Consider the following 21,616-nt stretch of genomic DNA (forward strand, 5'->3'; position numbering starts at 1 on the left):
TTTTTTTGCATATTGAATTAAGTACCCCAGGTGAAATATTGATGGATTAGTAGGCAGTGAAGTGCAAGAAAGGTGTTGACAAGCTGATGGGGATGCATTTTGTGAAGCAAGAACACAAAGCAAACTCCAGGTGATAGAGAGTAGGAGGGTCTAAGAAAATTGTAAACAGTTCTGTTTGGTTTAAGGATAGTTGTGTTTGGCTGTGGTTGGAGATCATAATTCCACCATCTTTTGCGCTAGTTGGGACTGCATTGTGAAGAATCTTGAATTCTGTATAAAGCAGTTTGGAATTTATTTTTATAGGCAGTGGGGAGCCATCAAAAGTTTTTATCAAGGGGTTTCTCCACTGTTTTTAGTACTATCTATAGGTGTTCTTTATATGCTGTGAGAAAATTAAACATCCCTTGAGTGTTTAAAAAAGAGATAGTGTTTTCATTCTATCTCATATAGACAATAGCATTGCTGGCTAACATTGCCCAGAAGCAGTTGCATTGTATCAGCAGTTAGAGTCCCTTAACATGGTGAGATCAGTGAGATCTAATCACACTGGCTTTTTTTCTTGGAATAATGAGACACTTTTTGTTGTTGTTGTTGTTTGTTTTTGTTGTTTGTTTGATTATTCTTTGTTTTAGGAAGGGGTAAGAAGCTTCAAGGAACTTCGAGCCAAATTTCAAAATCTTGATGCTCCACCTCTTCCAGGACCTATTAAACTCCCAGCAGGAGTTTCTCCAAATGGTGACATTGGAGGCAAACAGTCAACTCAAATTTTGGCCAATGGGAAACCCCTCTCATCCAACCACAAGCAGCACCCACCACACTGTTCCAGTAGTGAGTCCCGGCCTCTTCAACCTCAGAAAATAAAGTTGGCTCAAAAGACTGAAATTCCAAAATGTTCTAGCTCCCCAGGGCCTCTGGGAAAGTCCACTGTATGTTCTGCAGCAAGTTCACAGAAGACTTCTCTGCTGTTAGAGGTGACTCAGTCAAATGTTGAGATAATCACTAAGGAAAAAGTAATGATGGCCAATAGCTTCAGAAACAAACTCTGGAACTGGGAGAAGGTTTCATCTCAGAAAAGTGAAATGTCATCAGCCCTTCTCCTTGCCAACTGTGGAAGTAAGGCCTTCCATCTGGAAGGGCAAAAAGGCATGGGGCTTACTCCAGAGGAACCCAGGAAAAAGCTGGAAACAAAAGGAGCCCAGACTCTTCCTTCCCAGAAGCACTTGGTGGCCCCCAAAATATTACTTAATGTCTCTGAAGACCCCTCTTTTGTAATTTCTCATCATATCAGGAAGAGTTGGGAAAACCCACGTCCTGAGAAGAGCCCAGCAAGCAGCACCTACCAGCCCATCTATGAGTGTGAGCTTGCCAGCCAGGCCCCAGGTAACAAATGTGATCCTCATGGGACAGGGGCTAGGAGGGGTCATCATGTTTTTCTATTTTAAAACCTGTTGACTCAGAGTGGTTATGTATATGACCTGGGCAATGTTGCTCCAGACTTTCAGCGTGATATTCTAGGCCCATTTGCTAAACTGTAATCTTGGGTTTGAGTAAAGTGCTTAATCTCCTGGAATTGCTTTGTGAGATAGCTTTTGGAAAAACTTGGATTTGAATCCTAGCTCGATTTCTTACAAGTTGCATGAATTTAGGCAATCTATATTGATTCTTAGAGCCTGAGTGCTCTCTTATAACTCAAATCCATCACCAATCGTCTGTCTTGGTAAACAACACAACTATCCTCCTAATTTCTCAGGCCAAAACTTAGGACCCATGCTCTATTTCCCTATTTCACTCCCTTCAGATACACACTGAATCTATCAGCAAACTCTTGGTTTTGCCACCAAGCGCTTGGTTCACCTCAGTATTATGTAAGTTATAAAAGGATAAAGACTGGCTGGGCACGGTGGCTTACGCCTGTAATCCGAACATTTTGGGAGGCCAAGGTGGGCAGATTACTTGAGGTCAGGAGTTCAAGACCAGCCTGGCTAACATGGCAAAACCCCGTCTCTATTAAAAATACAAAAATTAGCTGGGCATAGTGGCCTATGCCTGTAATCCCAGCTATTCGGGAAGCTGAGACACCAGAATTGCTTAAACCTGGGAGGCAGAGGTTGTAGTGAGCCAAAATTGTACCACTTCATTTCAGCCTGGGTAACAGAGCAAGATCCTGTCAAAAAAAAAAAAAAAAAAAAGATAAGGACTGTCTTTTTTTACTACCAAATCCCTAGCACCTAGAAGAAAAAGGCCAGATTGAATGAGTCCTAAAAAAAATGTGTTGAATGATTGATTAAGTGGATGGAAGGGTGGATGGATGAATCTCCTTACAACCTTGTATGGTTTCTGTTTGTACTTGGAATAGAATCTAAACCACTTGCTTTGTGGTCTTCATGGCTCTGCATGCTGGTCCCTGTTTTGTGTCTGACTTATCTCCTACCTCTCCTCCCCTAGCTCTCTGCCCATAGTCAACACACTAGATTTCTTGCTGTTCCTTAAATAGGCTTTGTCAAGCCTCGGGCCCTTTGCACTTGCTGTTCCCTCTTCCTCAAAAACTCTTTTCTTTAAGATTTTGTAGCTGCATTTAGGCCTAAGTTCCAAAAAAACTTTCCAAGGTTAGCTTTCTCTAACCTCTCTATGTGAAGTATACTGCCTCATGATCAATAGTTCACACTTGTCATCCTACCTTATTCCCTTCATAGAACTAATGGATCTCTGTAATGATCTTGTTTATTTGTTTACTTGTTTATCATCAGTCTCTTGTTATTAGAATAAAAATTCTTGAAGGTAGGACTATACAAGTTCTTTTTCTCAACTCTATCCCTACTTCCTAGAACAATACCTGGAATATAGTAAATAAATAGTTATTGATGAAGGGATGAGGAAGAAGAAAAGACAGATGGGAAAAAAGATGTATGGGAAGAAGGACGGACAAGAGAAAGGAAAGAAGAATGTATTATCTACCAGATGGAGCTATTGAGATAGTTAAATGAGATAACGGATGTCAACTACTTAGCACAGTGCCTGGTAAAAACTCCAAGCCCAATTAGTAAGTGATAATTAATATTCACTATGTCTTCTTCCTAATTTGATAATGACTGAAGTTTTTGACAATGCTACTCGTAATTAAAGCCTAGGAAGAAAGGAACTTTGGGCCTGAGTTTCTGGGGATGTAACCCGCTGTGGGTGAAGCAACAAGGAAGCTTTCTCTCCCTTCCAGCTTGTGGAAGTCTCCCAGGGGTATATGCAAAATGCTAGGCCACTTCTTAAGTTTTCACATGGATGGCCCATGTAGTCAACTACTGTCTTACATAAGTCAAAAATCAAAGCAGTTGGATTGCATAAGATTTTGTGCTATTTTCAGTGTAAAGGGCAGATATGATTTTCATATATAATATTGGACTTTCTGTTGGAGTTGGATTTAATACTGCAGAGGACAAATATATATAAAATTGGAACTTTCCTGGAAAATTCCAAGACACAGGTGCCCAGATATCATAAAGTCAGTCTTGAAGCCAGTCCTAGGCTGTGAGCCCTGGAAATTCCAGATCAATTCTTGTTCCTCTTTGTAGAGCCAGTATTATTTGCATGTCATAAGTGCTTGAAGAATCCTTTCAGTAGTCACAGCCTCTCTCCTATGAGGTAGGCCCTGTGCTTGGCGCTGGGGGATCAATACAACACCATCTCCACCCACAGAAGCCCACGTTTAATGGGAACATAGATCAGTACCTCCAATGTGCCATGATATTGATGCAGTGGTATTAACAATGTGCTACGGGGATACAAATCAGAGGTTGATTCCGGCCTTGATTCCTGTGAGAAATCAAGAAAAGCTTTCTAGAGAAGGTGTCATTGGAGCAGAGCCTAAAAAGAATGAATTGAAGTTTGTCAAAAAAGGGAATAGTGTTCCAGAACCAAGAAAAAATGAACAGAATTTTGGATATATGAGAGCTTTTTAAGGCTATCTAAATCAAATCTGGAGAATGGAGAAGCCAGTGATACGTGTGAAAAATATTTGGGTTTTAAGTGGTGGGAAGCAAGACATATAATATGCCAAACAAAGAATCTAGAAACACAGATGGGTGCCTTGTGGTGTAGAAATGGCAGACATGGAGTGACTGATTTCATGCTGAGGAAATCCTTAAAGCAGCAGCATGGCAACTGATCAGGTTTATGTATTGATCGGGGCACTCTAGCTGTTGGGTGGAGAATAGATTGGACAGGACTGAGATGGAGGCAAAGAACCAGTTTTACCCAACAAGCTATGACATGAAAATAATCATAACCTACTTTTTTACTGTCTGTGTTCAGAGAAACAGTCAGATATCAGACATCACCACCTTCCCAAAATGAAGCCACTGCCCTCCATCAACTCCCTGGGTCCTCCTCCCCAAAAGCCTTCAAGACCTACCGTCGTGAACCTCCAGGCCTTTCAGAGGCAGCGAGCTGCTGTTCCCAAGACTCAAGGAGAAGGTAAGGAAATGCACAGGACCCTATACATGGCCAACCAGGAGTCACCTCCATCTCTACATCTTCTCCCAGGTGACCATGCAGCTGCTGTTTTCCATGAGGCTGGACATCCATCACTGCTTATTCTCATCTAGGGGCTGTGGCAGCTTGCCCATGAAATGACGTCTCTGTGGGAATTGGCCCCTTATCGCTCCTAGACCAGCCCACTTCCCCTGAGAGCACTGCATTTGATCACTGGGAATCTGTCCAAGAGGAAGAAAACAAAAAGTTGCTGAGCAGGGAGTCACGGAACCTTTGTGTTTCCTGCAAACCTGTGTTGTCAACACAATCCATTGGTGCAGGAGAAGTGGGGAAGGAGTGAAAACGGAGAAAGTCAGTGTGAACTTGACCTGAAATCCTTAGCCGGGGTGGGGGGTGGCAGCCTCAGGCCTCTGTGATCTGCTTTTGGTAATTAATTGAAAGCCTACAACCCCCAACCCTCTGATCCCTTCCAGAAACTGAAACATCTTTGGAAGCCATTTTTTCTGTGCTATTTTGTGTCTTCTTTTACTATTTAAAGGAACACCTCTCATCCCTCACCACTCCCACCACAATCTGATCTTGCTGACATTTTAAATGCCTTAGCTTATGTTTGCTCTAATGAAACACAAGATGAACATACACTTTGGGACAAAATGTACTGCTGTGTTAACATTTATTTTACTGTGACCGTCAGCACCAGCAGATGGCAGATACACTGAGAGAGCTAGCGCAGTCTTTGTTCGTTTTAACTGCTTTGAGCAACTTCATGGTTAAATGACTCTAACTTCATGATTCTCAAACTTGAGTGTACATCAGAATCACCTAGAGGACTTGTTAAAACACAGATTGCTGGGCCCCGTTCTCAGTTTCTGGTTCAGTTGGTCTAAGTTGGAGCCTGATAATTCGCCTTTTAACAAGTTCCCAGAGGGTGCTAATGCTGCTGGTCCAGGGACCACACTTTGCAAACCACTGCTACAAGTCATCTTAAGTCTTATCCTAAAAGGAAATTCTATATGGGGAGATAGGCTCTTATAAGTATACTTTACTGATATGGCCAGCTCCAAATCAAAGAAGAATAAATGTGATTTTTACAAACATTAAATAATTCAGGCCTCAAATAATCTCTCTGAATGAGAAGAAGTTTTATCAGACAACATAGAAAAAAGGACTAAGTCTTTTGTAATAAAATGGGCCTCTGTACTCACTAGCTGTTTAAGTTTGGGTTTGCTAATCACCAAGCCTCATTTTCCTTATCTATAAAATGGGGATAATTTTCCTCATCTGTAAAGTGGGATACCACTGATCTCTTAGGGTTATTGTGAGGACAATGAGACATGATGCCGGGAAAGAGCTTAAATAGTGATTGGAACACCAGGGAGTGTTCTGTAAATGTTCAAGGTTATTTCCAAGGAACATTGAGCAGCAATAATCCCTGTACCATCTCCTGTGATGGAAATGAGAGATTAAGAGATAAATCCCACAGGGGTGCTGTTCTTTAAGGAGGTCAAAGTCTAATGCAAGAGATTGTATCCATAAATAAGAAATTGTACTGTAAAGTGTGGGTGAGTACTGCAATGCAGGAACAGGTATCCCCTGGGTGCTGGGGTGGAGGTAAGGGATGTTTCAGGCATAGGCAAGCTTCCATTCTCCACATTACCTGTGGGGTCACGTCATTGCACAAGCATCATTCACTTTAACCAGGCTGCTGCAAACACCTCTTTTTCACTCTGCCTCTTTCTCTTGCAGTGACTGTGGAAGAGGGCTCCCTGCCTCCAGAGAGGTAAGTACATGCTCCTTAGTTGTGTAGGAACATAGCCCATCACAGGGGCTACTTAGCCTGCTCCAGAGCAGGCAATTAGCACAAACCAAGAATCTGTATTTCTCAGAAGGGTTTCAGAAGGAGTGATTTATAAGCAGCAAACTGCAACTTTTGTTGTAAACAAAAGATTAAATAAGTTGTATTTAACATGTGCTGACGTTAAGTTGCAAAGATAGTGCTCACAGGTACTTTTTAAATTATATAGTTGGGTTCAGTAAATTGAAACATCACCCTTCATAGTCATAAATTGAATTAGAGGCTAAAGAATGCTCTGGGCAGCTGGTGTGATATTAGGAATCAGTAATGGGATAAAGGATGTTCTATTTTTGGTACACTCCTTCTAAGAATTTTGCCATAGAAGTGTCAGTTCATTAACTCACTTAACCAAATAGTATCTATTGAGACCTTTGATGTGTCAGGCACTCAGCTGGCTACTTTATACACATTATCCATTCTGTTGTCTCAAGAGGGCTGCACAGTTGCTGCTGCCGCTCACAATTTTTTTTTTTTTTTTTTTTTTGAGACAAAGTCTGGTTCTGTTGCCCAGGCTGGAGTGCAGTGGTGTGATCTCGGCTCACTGCAACCTCCATCTCCCAGGTTCACACCATTCTCCTGCCTCAGCCTCTCGAGTAGCTGGGACTACAGGCGCCCGCCACCACACCTGGCTAATTTTTTGTATTTTTAGTAGAAATGGGGTTTTACCATGTTCGCCAGGATGGTCTCGATCTCCTGACCTTGTGATCCACCCACCTCGGCCTCCCAAAGTGCTGGGATTACAGGCGTGAGCCACTGCACCCGGCAGCTGCTCACATTTTATAGCTCAAGACACTTGTGCTAAGAAAGTTTGCCATTTGCTGAGCCACGATTCCAACCCAGATGTGCCATAACCACATTGTTTATATACCTCACCTTCCTCACAAAGATGTTCCCTGTTCTCAAAAAGGTTAGTCTTAGAAGAAGATCCAAACTTAACAACAAATAATCATATTACTTATTCCTTTATCAAATGTTGACAATGGTAAAGTGTGTTAAGTTTTGTAATAGAGGAAAGGACAAGATTCAGAGGCTGCACTAAGGAGGAAGTTGTTACATCTCCTTGGGAGGGTCAGGGAAGTCTTTAAAGAAGTATCCGTTCTCCATTGCTAGAGTAATGCTACAGAATAACAGTAAAACTTTCATAGCATACATGAGTCTGTGGGGTACAGTTGATCTGGGCTGGGGTCAGCTGGGTTTGCTTATATGTTTGCAGTAGACTGCAGGCTGTCTAGGCAACTTTGTGATACTGGCTGTGGTGGCTCACATGTTGGGGGGAAGCTTACAGTTGGCTGACCTAAGATTGCGCTGGCTGGGATGGCTGGGCACCTTGACTTGGCACCATCTGTCTCTCCTCATCCAGCAAGCTAGCCCAGGGACACCCTTCTACAGTCACTGCTAACAAGCAAGACAAGCCCAATCACACCAGCACTTTTCAAGCCCTTGCTGTGTTGCAGTTGCTAACATCTTATTGGTCCAAGCAAGTAATGTGGCCAAGCCCAGAATCAGAGTGGGAGGGTGCTGAAAGTTTCATGGCAAAAAGCAGGGATGCAGGAAGGAGTGAAGAATGGGGTATTGATCCAGTCAACCTATCCCTGAAGAGGAAACATTTGAAATGAGTATTGAAGATGTATATTTGCAGCATAGCATGGGAAAGGACACTGTAGGTAGAGGCAGGAGGTGTGAAGCAACATGTTTAATTTGTGGAAACTAGAAATAAGTACAGTTAGAGTATAGAAAGTATAGAAATGGATTGTAGCGGTAAACAGGAACCACATCACAGAGGATCTTGTACAACAAGGAATTGATAAGACAATCTTATTCAACAAGGAACTGGTAGTGTGGTGTTAGACACCATGTGCTCTGGGAACTCCTGGGTTTGTTGTCCCTTTGAAAAAGTTAAATGACAGCACAAGACAGGTCAGTGAAGACATGTTCTAGGTGCATTTATGTGAAAGAGAGAAAATAAATGGCTCAGGCAATGGTTTGCGCCAGTTACTCAATGAACATAGGTCCCAGTATGACAGTTTGAAGGGACAGTGTACCTCTGCTGTGCTCTCAGTTGCTCTTGGTTCTTTCATATGGTGAACATCTCAGTAGGTTTGAGCGTAAGATGACTGTTGTGTTTAACTAGATACATGTTTTTCCTACAGATTGGTTCTAATCTAAGCTGACCTCTTCTCTGGCATTTAAATCAAAGAAACAGTAATCTGTTTCGACATGGAGGATAAACTTGCTGTGATGGCCCATTGGTCAGTCTCCACGTGGTACCATCTTCCTGAGGAATTTATGGGGGCCATTTTGACTGTTCTGTCCTTTCATGCTGATTTTGGAACCTAACCTCCCTCTGAAATGAGGTTTCACTAAACAGTGATTATGATGTGGGCCATAGTGCTGAAAGAGTGAAAGACAAAAGAGATAAAGAGGGGCCAGAAAACTTAGGGCAACTTCGTGGAAGATGAAAGAACTGGAGCTGTATCCTGCATAATAGGTAGGAATTAGATAGGTTTACTTATGTGTTCTCTTTTGTGAGACCGTAAAGTGGTGAGGTAGGGTATTGTTCCTATCGATTTATAACATAGAGGTACAACATGTTTGAAAGCAAGGAGTTTGGGAAGGAAGTAAGCAGACGAAAGGAGATTCTAAAGAGAAAGAAATACACAGACAAAAAATACTCTAATGTACAAAAATAAGAGATGAGGATGGATCCTAAAATACATTAAGTGCCATGGTAAAAAGTTCGGACTTTCTCTCTCCAATGATAAGTTAGTCTGAACAAGTAAATGCCATATTGTGTGATAGCTTTAGCTGTAACTTCCATGGAAACTGGTGCTTGTTTAGGAAGAGCATCATCCATGTTCTTGGTATTAATCTTCATTTCAGAGATTAGATTAGAAATAGTATGTGTAGGCTCTCATTACTGGAAGGGGATGTGCTGACTATCTGATGTAGCCAGGCCACATAGCACAAAGTTAATGAAAGCCTGGGTTTTGATCCAATCCCTAGAACTTAACACCTGTGTAACTTTGGGAAAATGCTGTAACTTCTGCAAACCTTAAAACAAAAAAAAAACTTCTGCAAAATTCTCAAAACATCTAAGGACTACATTCGTCTCCAAATTAAAACTCTCATTATTTTCAACCATAAGGTATAAAACAGGAGTCTTTGTGTTCTAGCTGTATTTCTCTGGATATGTATTTTAATCATCTTAAAGGTCTATATCTTAAGATCTGCTCAGTTTCTACTTTTGTGAAATGATGATGTTGTTATTACCTAACTCATACTAGTGTGGTGAGGGTAAATAAAATAATGATCTTAAGTGTTTAGGGCAGTGCCTAGCATCTAGAGTGTTCAATAAACCTTGCTCAGCTATTATATAACCTCCCAGCAGGGCAAGAATCTATGCTCAGAACTTTAGCATATGCTGAGAATGTCTATGCTGAGAAATTCATTCACGAGGAGCTCAACACCTGGAGAGTCTTATATTTTTCTTCATCAGAGCCAATTCTATTCATTCAACATGTATTTATTGAGCATCCACTATGGGCCAAACCCTTACATACATTGAAAATATAGCAGTGTACAAAATAAAATAACATGCGTGCACACACACACACACACACACTGCTTTATTTATTTATTTGTTTCAAAGTCCTTCAAACTAATCTGGAAAAAGAATTGACCTCCCTACCCAAACTCTCAACCATATGTCTAATATATACTCTTTGGTACAACAGGCATCATATTTACCCCCTATTTATGTGACAATTCTTTAAACATCTAAGGACTACTTTCTTCTCTAAATTAAAACTCTCATTATTTTCAAGCATAATGTATAAAAGAGGAGTCTTTGTGTTCTAGCTGTATTTCTATGTATACATATTTTTATCATCTTAACCCAACACACTTACAACAGCCATCTTTCATTTCTGGACCTCTTTGTGTCTAAAATATGAGAGGTGACATTGTATAAAGGAACAAGTGCAGGTTCTGAAGTCATATTGGCACAGATTTAAACCCCTCTTCCATACCTTAGACAAGCCATTTAACAGCTCAGATCTTTGATATACATATCTGTAAAGTGGGCACAATATTATTATTTACTTTATTGCCATCAAGGCCAGGTGAGATAAATTATATCAAGCATGGAACACACAAAAGAAACTCAATGAGTTTCAGTTTCTCTAAACCTTGGCCTCTCCATCCCTTGTTACCTCTGAAATATTAATGTCTCATTAGTTCCCAACAGTGAGATGGCTCTTTGGAGATCATTCTTTGTCATCACTCTTTTATGCAAACCAAGCTGGCTGGCATCTCTTTTGAATAAGCAGCCCCTATTTGTGTGAGCAAAGCAGGTTAGTCCCAGGGCAGCAATCGGCACTGGTCTCTGTCAGTACTTAGTGGAGTTGGCTAATATTTTATTCATTAGCTATAAATATGGCTTTTCTCCCATTAAGAAGTGTCAGAGATAGTCCTGACTCAGGGAATCTGACTCAGACACATAAAGGAGGTACTGTTTATTTTGGGAGTAGGAAGATGACAGCAGTGTTTCTCAGGGGAGGGTCTGTGGGTGAATTCTCAAGAGTTTACCATTTTCTCTCTTGAAGTTTTTAATTTTGTGTTTTCACTTCAAGATAGTCTTTAAATGTTCATAAGCTTTTAAAATAAATCTATCAGCTTTTATTAAAAGTTGATAAGCTTATTTTGAATCTTCCCGATGACTTCTTTTATGCCCAGTACTTGGAAACATATATGTGTATTTGTGTTTTTGCAGTTTCTACCCCAAGCAGAGTGGGAAACACAGGGTCTTCTAGGGCTGGGCAGATCATGTGACTGTCTCTAGGACCTGTGTCATGCAGTGGGGAGTGGCTGATCCTGTGGAAGTGAGGAATAGATGCCTTACCAAAGGCCTTCAAGTAAAATAATGATAATTACAACAACACTGTAACCAAAAAAAAAAAATGCATTTACAGTACTGATTTGCATAGTAATAAGTACTATAAACACAAATTTTAAGAGTATTAGGGTAATAATGAGGGACTGAGAGTGAAATAAAGCTTAGGATGGTCAAGAAAGGCCTCTCTGATTGATTAATGGGTACAATTATACAGTTAAATAGAAGAAATCAGAACTAGTGTTTGATAGATCAGTGGGGTGACAATAATTAACAATAATCTATTGTACATTTCAAAATAGCTAGAATAGAGTAATTCAAATGTTCTTAACATAAAGAAAATTGTGATAGGTATCCCAATCACCCTGATTTGAACTTTACACATCATATGAATGTATTAAAATATCACATTACCCTGAAAATATGTACATGTACTATGAATCGATCAAAGAAAGACTTCTCTGAGGTAGTAGCATTGGGTTAAGAACTGAATAAGGACCCAGTCCAGTTAAAGGAAGATTTAGGAGATGAACAGCCCAGGAAAGAAAATAGCTGGCACAGAGACTAAAGGGAGAACCACCCTTAGCACGTTTTAAAGAAGGAGAAAGGGGTTGGAATCTCAGCTAAAGCACAGTGAGCTCAGGAAATGGGGGTGGAGTATCTTGTGAGTGGTGGAAGTAATTTGGATTTTGCTCTAAATGCATTGGGAAGACATTGGAGAGTTTTAAGCCAGGAAGTGACATAAGCTGACACTTCTTTTGTAAAGATAATTCTAGCTGCTATATAAATAATAAATTTCATGAGAAAATAGGTAGAAACAGAAAGTGGCCTAGAAAGCCATTGCAACAACCACAGTAAAACTAGCAACCCACACTCAGTGTTTATTCTAAGTACTTTACACATGATTTCATTTATGACAATTTTAAGAAGCAGATAGTACTGTCCCATTTTATAGATAAGGACACTGAGTCTGATATCTCCATCAAGCTACCAACGAGTTTCTTCACAGAATTGGAAAAAACTGCTTTAAAGTTCATATGGAACCAAAAAAGAGCCCGCATCTCCAAGACAATCCTAAGTCAAAAGAACAAAGCTGGAGGCATCACGCTACCTGACTTCAAACTATACTACAAGGCTACAGTAACCAAAACAGCATGGTACTGGTACCAAAACAGAGATATAGACCAATGGAACAGAACAGAGTCCTCAGAAATAATACCACACATCTACAGCCATCTGATCTTTGACAAACCTGAGAAAAACAAGAAATGGGGAAAGGATTCCCTATTTAATAAATGGTGCTGGGAAAATTGGCTAGCCATAAGCAGAAAGCTGAAACTGGATCCTTTCTTTACTCCTTATACGAAAATTAATTCAAGATGGATTAGAGACTTAAATGTTAGACCTAATACCATAAAAATCCTAGAGGAAAACCTAGGTAGTACCATTCAGGACATAGGCATGGGCAAAGACTTCATGTCTAAAACACCAAAAGCAATGGCAGCAAAAGCCAAAATTGACAAATGGGATCTCATTAAACTAAAGAGCTTCTGCACAGCAAAAGAAACTACCATCAGAGTGAACAGGCAACCTACAGAATGGGAGAAAATTTTTGCAATCTACTCATCTGACAAAGGGCTAATATCCAGAACCTACAAAGAACTCAAACAAATTTACAAGAAAAAAACAAACAACCCCATTAAAAAGTGGGCAAAGGGTATGAACAGACATTTCTCAAAAGAAGACATTCATACAGCCAACAGACACATGAAAAAATGCTCATCATCACTGGCCATCAGAGAAATGCAAATCAAAACCACAATGAGATACCATCTCACACCAGTTAGAATGGCAATCATTCAAAAGTCAGGAAACAACAGGTGCTGGAGAGGATGTGGAGAAATAGGAACACTTTTACACTGTTGGTGGGATTGTAAACTAGTTCAACCATTATGGAAAACAGTATGGCGATTCCTCAAGGATCTAGAACTAGAGGTACCATATGACCCAGCCATCCCATTACTGGGTATATACCCAAAGGATTATAAATCATGCTGCTATAAGGACACATGCACACGTATGTTTATTGCGGCACTATTCACAATAGCAAAGACTTGGAATCAACCCAAATGTCCATCAGTGACAGATTGGATTAAGAAAATGTGGCACATATACACCATGGAATACTATGCAGCCATAAAAAAGGATGAGTTTGTGTTCTTTGTAGGGACATGGATGCAGCTGGAAACCATCATTCTTAGCAAACTATCACAAGAACAGAAAACCAAACACTGCATGTTCTCACTCATAGGTGGGAACTGAACAATGAGATCACTTGGACTCGGGAAGGGGAACATCACACACCGGGGCCTATCATGGGGAGGGGGGAGGGGGGAGGGATTGCATTGGGAGTTATACCTGATGTAAATGACGAGTTGATGGGTGCTGACGAGTTGATGGGTGCAGCACAGCAACATGGCACAAGTATACATATGTAACAAACCTGCAGGTTATGCACATGTACCCTAGAACTTAAAGTATAATAAAAAAAAAAAAATAAAAATAAAAATAAAAAAGGACACTGAGTCACAGAGAAGTTAAGTAACTTGACATGGACAGGGTAGTCAAAATGAAATAAAAGAAGTTGATGGATTCAAGACTTGTTCGGAGGAAAACAGCAATCACTGGATCAGCTGTGGTGAGTGAGATGTGAGGGAAAGAGAAGAATCTAGGACAACATGGAGGTTATTTGCTGTTCCCATCATTGTTGATATTAAAATAGGTGAAGTGCTTGGCACACAATCAGTGCAAGACAAGAAGGATCCTTCCTGAAAGGTCTTTGAGCTTGTTTTCTACTTAATAACAGCAACAACAAAAAGCATATCATTGTGCCTTTGTACCTGTACGACAGAATCACTTAAGGCTAGCTGTAAAATTGTTTGCAACTACAGTGCTCTTTCCTGAATGGCTGCACTTCAGGTAATTAAGACTGGTGCAGACCTGACCTGACTGACCAACAACAAAACAGCCTCCTTGTAGTGATATTCAAGAGGTGAAAGCAGGCCAGGAAATCCCAGCATGCTGGGATAAATTGAATCGCTACAGGAAAGAATGAAGAGAAGGAATTTTTTTGAAGCCTGTGTCCTGCCTGTGGAGTTTCAGACCCAGAACATTCAGGTAGTTTCAGCTTAAGCCACTTCAATAATTTCTTATTATCTCTTTTTAATTGGACTTCAGGGGACACAACAGGGCCACTGATTGCCTGCTTTTCATGAGGAGCAGTGAATTTACTGAGTTTTTCTCTTCTTTCTTTGTTTTCAAATATTCCTCCTTAAAAAAAAAAAAAAAAAACTCACCTATAACTTCTATTTATTGAGCACTTTCCATAGATAAAGACTTGCACCTTATGTCCACGCTCTCATTTTAAAACTCCCAGCTACAACCGCCCATGAGGTACAGTAAGTGCTTTGTGCACTCGCTGACCACAGAGAGTCAGGTGAAGTCTTTTAGGGTGATGCAACTGGATCAGAAGCACCAGGGCTTACCTAGTCAGCCTGGCTCCAGAACACAGTCTCTCAACTACCACCCCAGGCTGCCTTACTGAGGATTCAAAGAACACTTTACCTACAACAAAAGAGGGCAAGGCCTAATAGACTCATGGCCTGCTCTGCACATTGAGCCTGGATATGCTTTGGGCAGGAGTTCTTGAACGCCTGCCTTAGGATTTCATTTTCTGTGCAGAGGGATCTGTGTGAGGGAGGCTAGGCTAGGGTGGAGCTAAAATATGAAAGGTTTTGGAACCAAGCTTTGCTTTTTCTCTTCAGTGGCATTCAGATGATAAGCCAGAAAAGTCATGATTGAGAAAGAAACCAGACAATCACAAGTTGCAGACTTGGGGCCTAGTTTTGTACATAGGTATATTTAGTAAGGTTGAATAGAAACTACTGTTTGAGTATGACCACATAATGAGCACTGCTTAGCCCTTTTATATCTGTTAGACTCATTCTAGACCAATGACTATCTTAGGAGACAATACTAGTTGCCACCTATAAAATGGCAATATTATTAGTAGTATTTTTATATTGAACATTGAATATTAGTATTAAGATATTGAATATACACAATATTAGTATTGTCATTTTATAGGTGAGAAACCGTGGCTTGCCCTGTTTCAGAGTTTATCTGGGATGTGAACTCAGGACCAAATTAAAGATTTTCAGCTACGTTATCCTGACTCAGTCAGAATTTTTCCACCATGAAGTGTTTTTGGAGATACCTATTAGACTGCAAATTCCATGAGAGAAGGATCATACATATTTTTCACCTTTATATGTACAGGACCTAGCAAATAGTGGGCATGAAAGCAATAATTATTGAATGACTAACTGAGTGATGGGCCAGTAGAATAACAGATAAACAAAATGCTGGGGAGAAGGATGAATGGACAGAATGATATCATCTTCCATTAACTTTTATGTAAATGAAGAAAACATTTCAAGATTCTGTTCTCTATACATTTCACCTTGGTTTGCATGTCCAGTATTATATCCATCTAATATTGAAGCTAAATAATTAGGACAATCTGAGCACTTCCTTTGCCCTTGCATATTAGGTAAGGGCTACTGCCATGTGAGAGTGGGGACTCATGTGAGATCCTCTTTCCTCAGCTCCTTCTTGGTCTAGTGTTCAACTCCAAGTGACACCCTAACAAGAAACTTGTTCTGATTATTTTAGCCCACATGAGAGGCACTCTCTTTTCTTCTCTCCTATTCCTTGGACTCATTAGTTTTTGAATTAAATATTTGTTTAATTAAAGTAATCATTGAGCCCTTAGCATTGAGCTCTTAGCATCCATTTTATATTTGGAATAAAATTCAAAAATGTTGTACTTTTCCCAGGGCCAAGAATATCCTTCCTTATACTTCTTTATATGTTCTTACAGGTTCCTTATAGGTTTTGGTCACTGATTATTCTCCAAACTCCTCTCCTAAGCCCTCTCACCCTTGTTTCCTCTCTTCTACCCATGGACTGACCTTTGGCTAATCCTCAAACACAACAAGCTTCCCTGACCAATCAGAAGTACTTATATTTTCCTGTGTGTGTCATCATCTCCCAGATCATCCCCTGATGGCTCCTTCTTATGCAGAATTCATTTTTTATTTATTCATTCAATAATTATTGAACTGCAACTATGTGCCAGTCATTTTTCTAGATGCTGGAAACGCAGCAGGAAATGAACACAAAGTATCTGTCCTCATTAAGTATGTATTTTAGTTGGGAAGAAAACCAAATAACAAATATGATATAAGACAATGATGTATGCTGAAATGTCAACTTTCCTGGCTATAGCACATGTTCCCTCACCCAAGATGCTATCTATTTCATATATGATTCTGCTTTATTTTCCTGTTATTTTTTATGAATGCTTTGGATGATAATATTCATTTGACTTATTTATTTTTTATGTTTTTTTTTAGACCATGAGAACCCTGAGTTTAAGGAACTTGATTGTTATTTATTTTTATATTCTAGAACAGTACCTGACAGAGAGGGGGAGCTCAATGAGAAAAATTAATGATGTGACATCATCTACCTGTCTGAGTTCCCAGTGTTTCTGTACGAGCATCAGAGAAGGATAGAAACAAAAAACCAGTTGCTAACTGGAAGCCTACAATGTACTAGATACTAGATGAGGCAATGGATACTGAGCAGCAAGTGATATTCAATATCCCAGAGCAAGAGAGAAAAAATTAAACTAGTTTCAAAGAGTAATAAAGTAATTTCAAGACTATGACAGTGACTGAGAAGGGTATACAACAAGTACTGTGGTATACAGAAATAGGTGGGGAGGAGGGCTGTTTGGGAAAGCTGGCTGAAGAAGAGCCTTGCCAAAGGGGACAGAGGTTAGACCTGGTGGTTGAGAAAAAGTTGGTCATACAGAAAGCATTCCATGTAGCAGGAGCAGCCTTTGCCAAGTCTTCGAGGTAGTAGAGAGCATTGCATCCTTGTAAAATAGACAGGAGACCAGTGTGGTTGGAGAGTGATGAGTGAGGAAGAGAATGGTAGTACAGGACCTTGGAGACATGCAGAGGGATGAGATCATAAAGGTGGGGAGCGTAGTGGTTCTTTTTAAAAAAATTATTAAAAACCATAGGACACCTCTGGAAAGTCTTAAGCAGGATTGTGACAAGGTCTGAATTATATTTTGAGAAGATCATCTTGGCTGCTGTGTGGAGAATAGACTATACAAGGGCCATGGATAATGACAATCAGAATTTTAGGAGAAAAAATATGAATTTGCGCAGAGGATGTTGGTGATAAGGTCATTATAAGCAGACGAATCATGTGGACAAAAGCGAAGAGGCAGGAAACAGCCTCATGTGTTCAAGAACTATGGGTAATTTGACATGATTAGAGTGTGTAGTGGTAAGGTATATATGGGGAAGAGGGCATACAGCATTTAATAGTTGTTCAATAAATGTTGGCTGAAGAACAGAATGGACTTAGACAGCACTCGGCTTAAGACTCAATCATATCCAGTCTATTTTTTTGATTTTCTGTTTGCCTGGGCATATCTCATTTCCCTGTCTAAATTATAAATTCTTCAAAAGTAGAGAGATGGTCTAATATTTCTTTCTTACCAGCTGCATAATTAAAGTGTGTTTAAATTGAATGAATTAAAAATTAGAAGATTCATGGAGTATGTTACATGAAGTTAAGGGCATTGATTTGGGAGTCAGATAACCTTGGGTTCACATTTTGAGCTCCACACATTAGCTGTGTGATCCTGGGAAAGTTATTTGATATCTCTGGGCCTTCTATTTTCTAATATGGGAAGTGGTGAAATCAAATCCTTCCCCCTAGGGATGTTATGAGGATTGAGATAAGTATCTCTAATTCAGCAAAGTGGAATTTCAATGTTGTAAGCTCTTAATAAATGGCAGAGATTTGTTGTTTGTTTGTAATAGCAGGGTTTGTCTGTATCAAAGTCGAATACTGTAGGTGGCAGAACAGGCAGTCGGGAGACCAGACTCCTAGTTAAAAACCTGCCACTAGTTCAGAGGGTGATCTCACTTCCCTCTCTGTAAAACAAATGGGGTTAGATATTATAGTGCACCTCAAAGAAGGCACTCTGAAATTTGAAACAAAGATATTGTAAAAATTTGACTTTAGTGATCAAAATGAGGGCTTGTGGTCATTTTGTTTCATGCTGCTGAAGTTGCCACTGGTTTATTAAGAATCTGCTTTATCTGATCTTGTTCCTAGATGAATGGGAAAAAAAAGTCTGCTTTAGTAGTTGTGTGACTTCCTAAAAACACTTAGAAGACAAAGTGCTTTTAGAAAGTCATTCCCAAATTCACCCTGATCCACTCGTTCCACCTTAACCTCAAATTACAGGTTAAATGGTAATATTTTTCATTTTATAGGTGATAATGTCAGGCACAGATAAGAAAAAGAACTTCACCATAACATTTTCCCCATATAAATAACTAATCCATGAAAGAATTGATCTGTGAACTCTTGGGCCAGCCTAACAAAGGTTGGAAAAATATTGTCCAAAACCCACTCACAAGCTCCTTGACCTTCACCATCGTCTGCTGCTTCATTATTTTCATTGTCAGTTTTCCCTTGGTTCTAGAGTGACTTGCAGTACAGAGGAGAGAACCAATGGACTAGGAATCAGAAGGTCTGGTTTCCAGACCCACCTCTGCTTCTTAGCAGTGCTATCTTGGACAAGTTACTGAATATCTCCAAGCCTCAGTTTCCTCATCTGTAAAATGCCTCATACTGTTACTGAGAGGATTATATGAGATAACAAATTAAAATTAACATGAATATAGTTTGTCCAAAGAGTGAATAATAGCATGTAACTTAATGAATGAGAAATCTGAGAGCTTCTCGTTTATATCACTAGCAGACATACTTTTCTCCCATTATGTCTCTAGCTAATAACCTGGTCAGTCCTTTGGAATCCTCCTTGCTGTATACTCTGATGACCTCTTTCTTTGATGACTTCCATTACAGTGCGATCTATTCATGCCATGACTTTAACCAGTACATTCCCTGTGTAAGATGGTATACAGCGTAATGGTTAAGACTTCAGATTCTAGATTCAAATATCTGGCTTCTTATCTCTGCTGCTAACTACTCTGTGAGCTTGGATCATACTTCTGTTTCTTCATCTGAGTATGGAAAGAACAATAGTATGTATTTCATAAAGTAAAAGATTGATACATGTAATTGAAGCAGTCCTTGGCAGGTAATAATTATCAGCTGTTATTATTATTTACATGCCTTCCCATGCCTGCCTTATGAATGAGATCAATGGTTTGACAATGTAGCTTCAGAGTTAAGGCCAGAGGGGATGGCATATTTTGTAAGGTAATCAGCACTTTAATAACAGTTACTTGGTGATCATGGTTTTGTGGTCCTTTGTAGAAATAACTGGGTTATATATACATGAATAGGAAAAAGAAATACCTAGTGCCCAGGGCTGAGAGAAGCTCTATTTGTTGTATGTTGTTGTAGTAGAAGTCATAGTAGAATTGGTCAGTGGATTAGTTAGGGTTCTCTAGAAGGACAGGACTAATAGGATAGATGTATATATAAAGGAGAGTTTATTAAGGATTATTGACTCACATGATCACAAGGTGAAGTCCCACAATGGGCCATCTGCAAGCTAAGGAGTTAGGAAATCAGTCCGAATTCTAAAACCTCGAAAGAATCCCTACTCTTTGAAGGCTGACAGTGCAGCCTTCAGTCTGTGGTTGAAGGTCTGAGAGCCCTGGCAAACCACTGGTTTAAGTCCAGGAGTCCAAAAGCTGAAGAACTTGGAGTCCAATGTTTGAGGAAAGGAAGCATCCAGCACAGGAGAAAGACAGAGGCCAGAAGACTCAGGCAGTCTAGTCTTTCCATGTTTTTCTGCCTGCTTTTATTCTAGTTGCACTAGCAGCTGATTAGATTGTGCCCACCCAGATTGAGGGTGGGTCTGCCTCTCCCAGTGCATTGATTCAAATGTTAATCCCCTTTGGCAATACCCTCACAGATACACCCTGGAACAATACTTTGCATCCTTCAATCCAATCAAGTCGACACTCAATATTAACCATCACAGTAAGGTTATGGTACATGTGGTGGTAGGATTGTGTGTATGTATGTATACATGTATGTATATATATGTCAACACATACACATGTAAATGAAAATATATATTACATAAAAAGATGTATATGTATGCACACATATGTGTGCTGTAAAATGGTAGAAGCAGGAGAACTAGTGGTGGAGGTGGTGGTAGAATTTGAAGCACAAGTAGTGGAATAGTAAAAGGGAAAATAGTATAAAAGTGAAAGTGGAAGTAGTAGTAGTGGAAGCAGAAGTAGCAAACACTTTATGCCAAGCACTACACTAAGCATGGCATAAATTATATAATTTCATTCTCATATAAAGAGGATTAAAGGGTGAAGAGACTTAGGTCAAACCACCCACCCAAGGTCATAGCCTGGTAGAGCTGAGGTTCACTGCCACCTCTGTCTTTCTGAAACCTATGTCTCTCTGAATCATTCTGCTCTACTGATTCATTGATTGTTCATCTCTAAACATTATCTAATATGTATACGAAACAAGCTTTAGTAGCTTATGAAGAAAATCCCTTCAAATTCATCATATATTTTTGTGAACCTGGCACAAATGAATTTTGAGATCCATTTTATTTAGCATGGATGTCACTTTTAAAAGTTTAATCACCAATCATTTCATTCAAGGGAAGGATTTCTTAGGGTGAAGGGCTATGAGTAGAGTATTCTTACTTAACGTATTTATTGGAAATAGAAATTGACCAGTTTGGGACTTTGGACAATTGAGAAATCAGATTGTGTCACACTCCCTTGTCACCAGAAACCTGTAGAATGTTACACAGAGCAAATGCTGACTAAGCTGCTCCTGTTCATCCTGTCTCCAAAATGCATGTCCCATTTAAATAATAAGTGGAAGAAACTGTGTTTTCAACCTAACAAAATAATTATAGAAGTATGGCTAACAGGTTTTGCTGTTCAAGTCTCAATCTTTCTACTTAATGTAAGCTCTTCTTTAGATATTCTAGAACTTTCTTGCAATGAAACTTTTTGAGTCATCGTCATGCAGTGTGGCACAGGAGAAGACAAGAAAGGAAATTCGCCTGTCAGGCATTTTCCACATTGTGATTCAGTTATTCCCACACTAAACCCTCACAGTGACTCTATGAGGAAATGAAGGCTCTGAGAACCCACATGACTGCTCAAGACCACACAATGAGATGTGCATATAATGAATCTATGTACAGTGTCTAACACATGGTAAACCCTCAAGAAATAGTAGCTATTAGTGTGATTAATAATCTCACTGTTTGA

At 39.7% G+C, this 21,616-nt stretch overlaps 1 protein-coding gene across 1 annotated transcript in view; it reads left to right on the forward strand.

Moving 5' to 3' along the window:
- Positions 1 to 518: 518 nt before the first annotated feature.
- Positions 519 to 21,616, forward strand: part of FYB2 (FYN binding protein 2) — a 76,396-nt gene continuing 55,298 nt past the window's right edge. Inside the window, 3 exon segments of the mRNA XM_038004591.2 lie at positions 519 to 1,380; positions 4,303 to 4,464; positions 6,229 to 6,262. Of these exon segments, the coding sequence (XP_037860519.2) occupies positions 519 to 1,380; positions 4,303 to 4,464; positions 6,229 to 6,262 (1,058 nt within the window).

The sequence above is a fragment of the Chlorocebus sabaeus genome, chromosome 20 (assembly GCF_047675955.1).
Source record: "Chlorocebus sabaeus isolate Y175 chromosome 20, mChlSab1.0.hap1, whole genome shotgun sequence".
Taxonomy (NCBI): domain Eukaryota; kingdom Metazoa; phylum Chordata; class Mammalia; order Primates; family Cercopithecidae; genus Chlorocebus; species Chlorocebus sabaeus.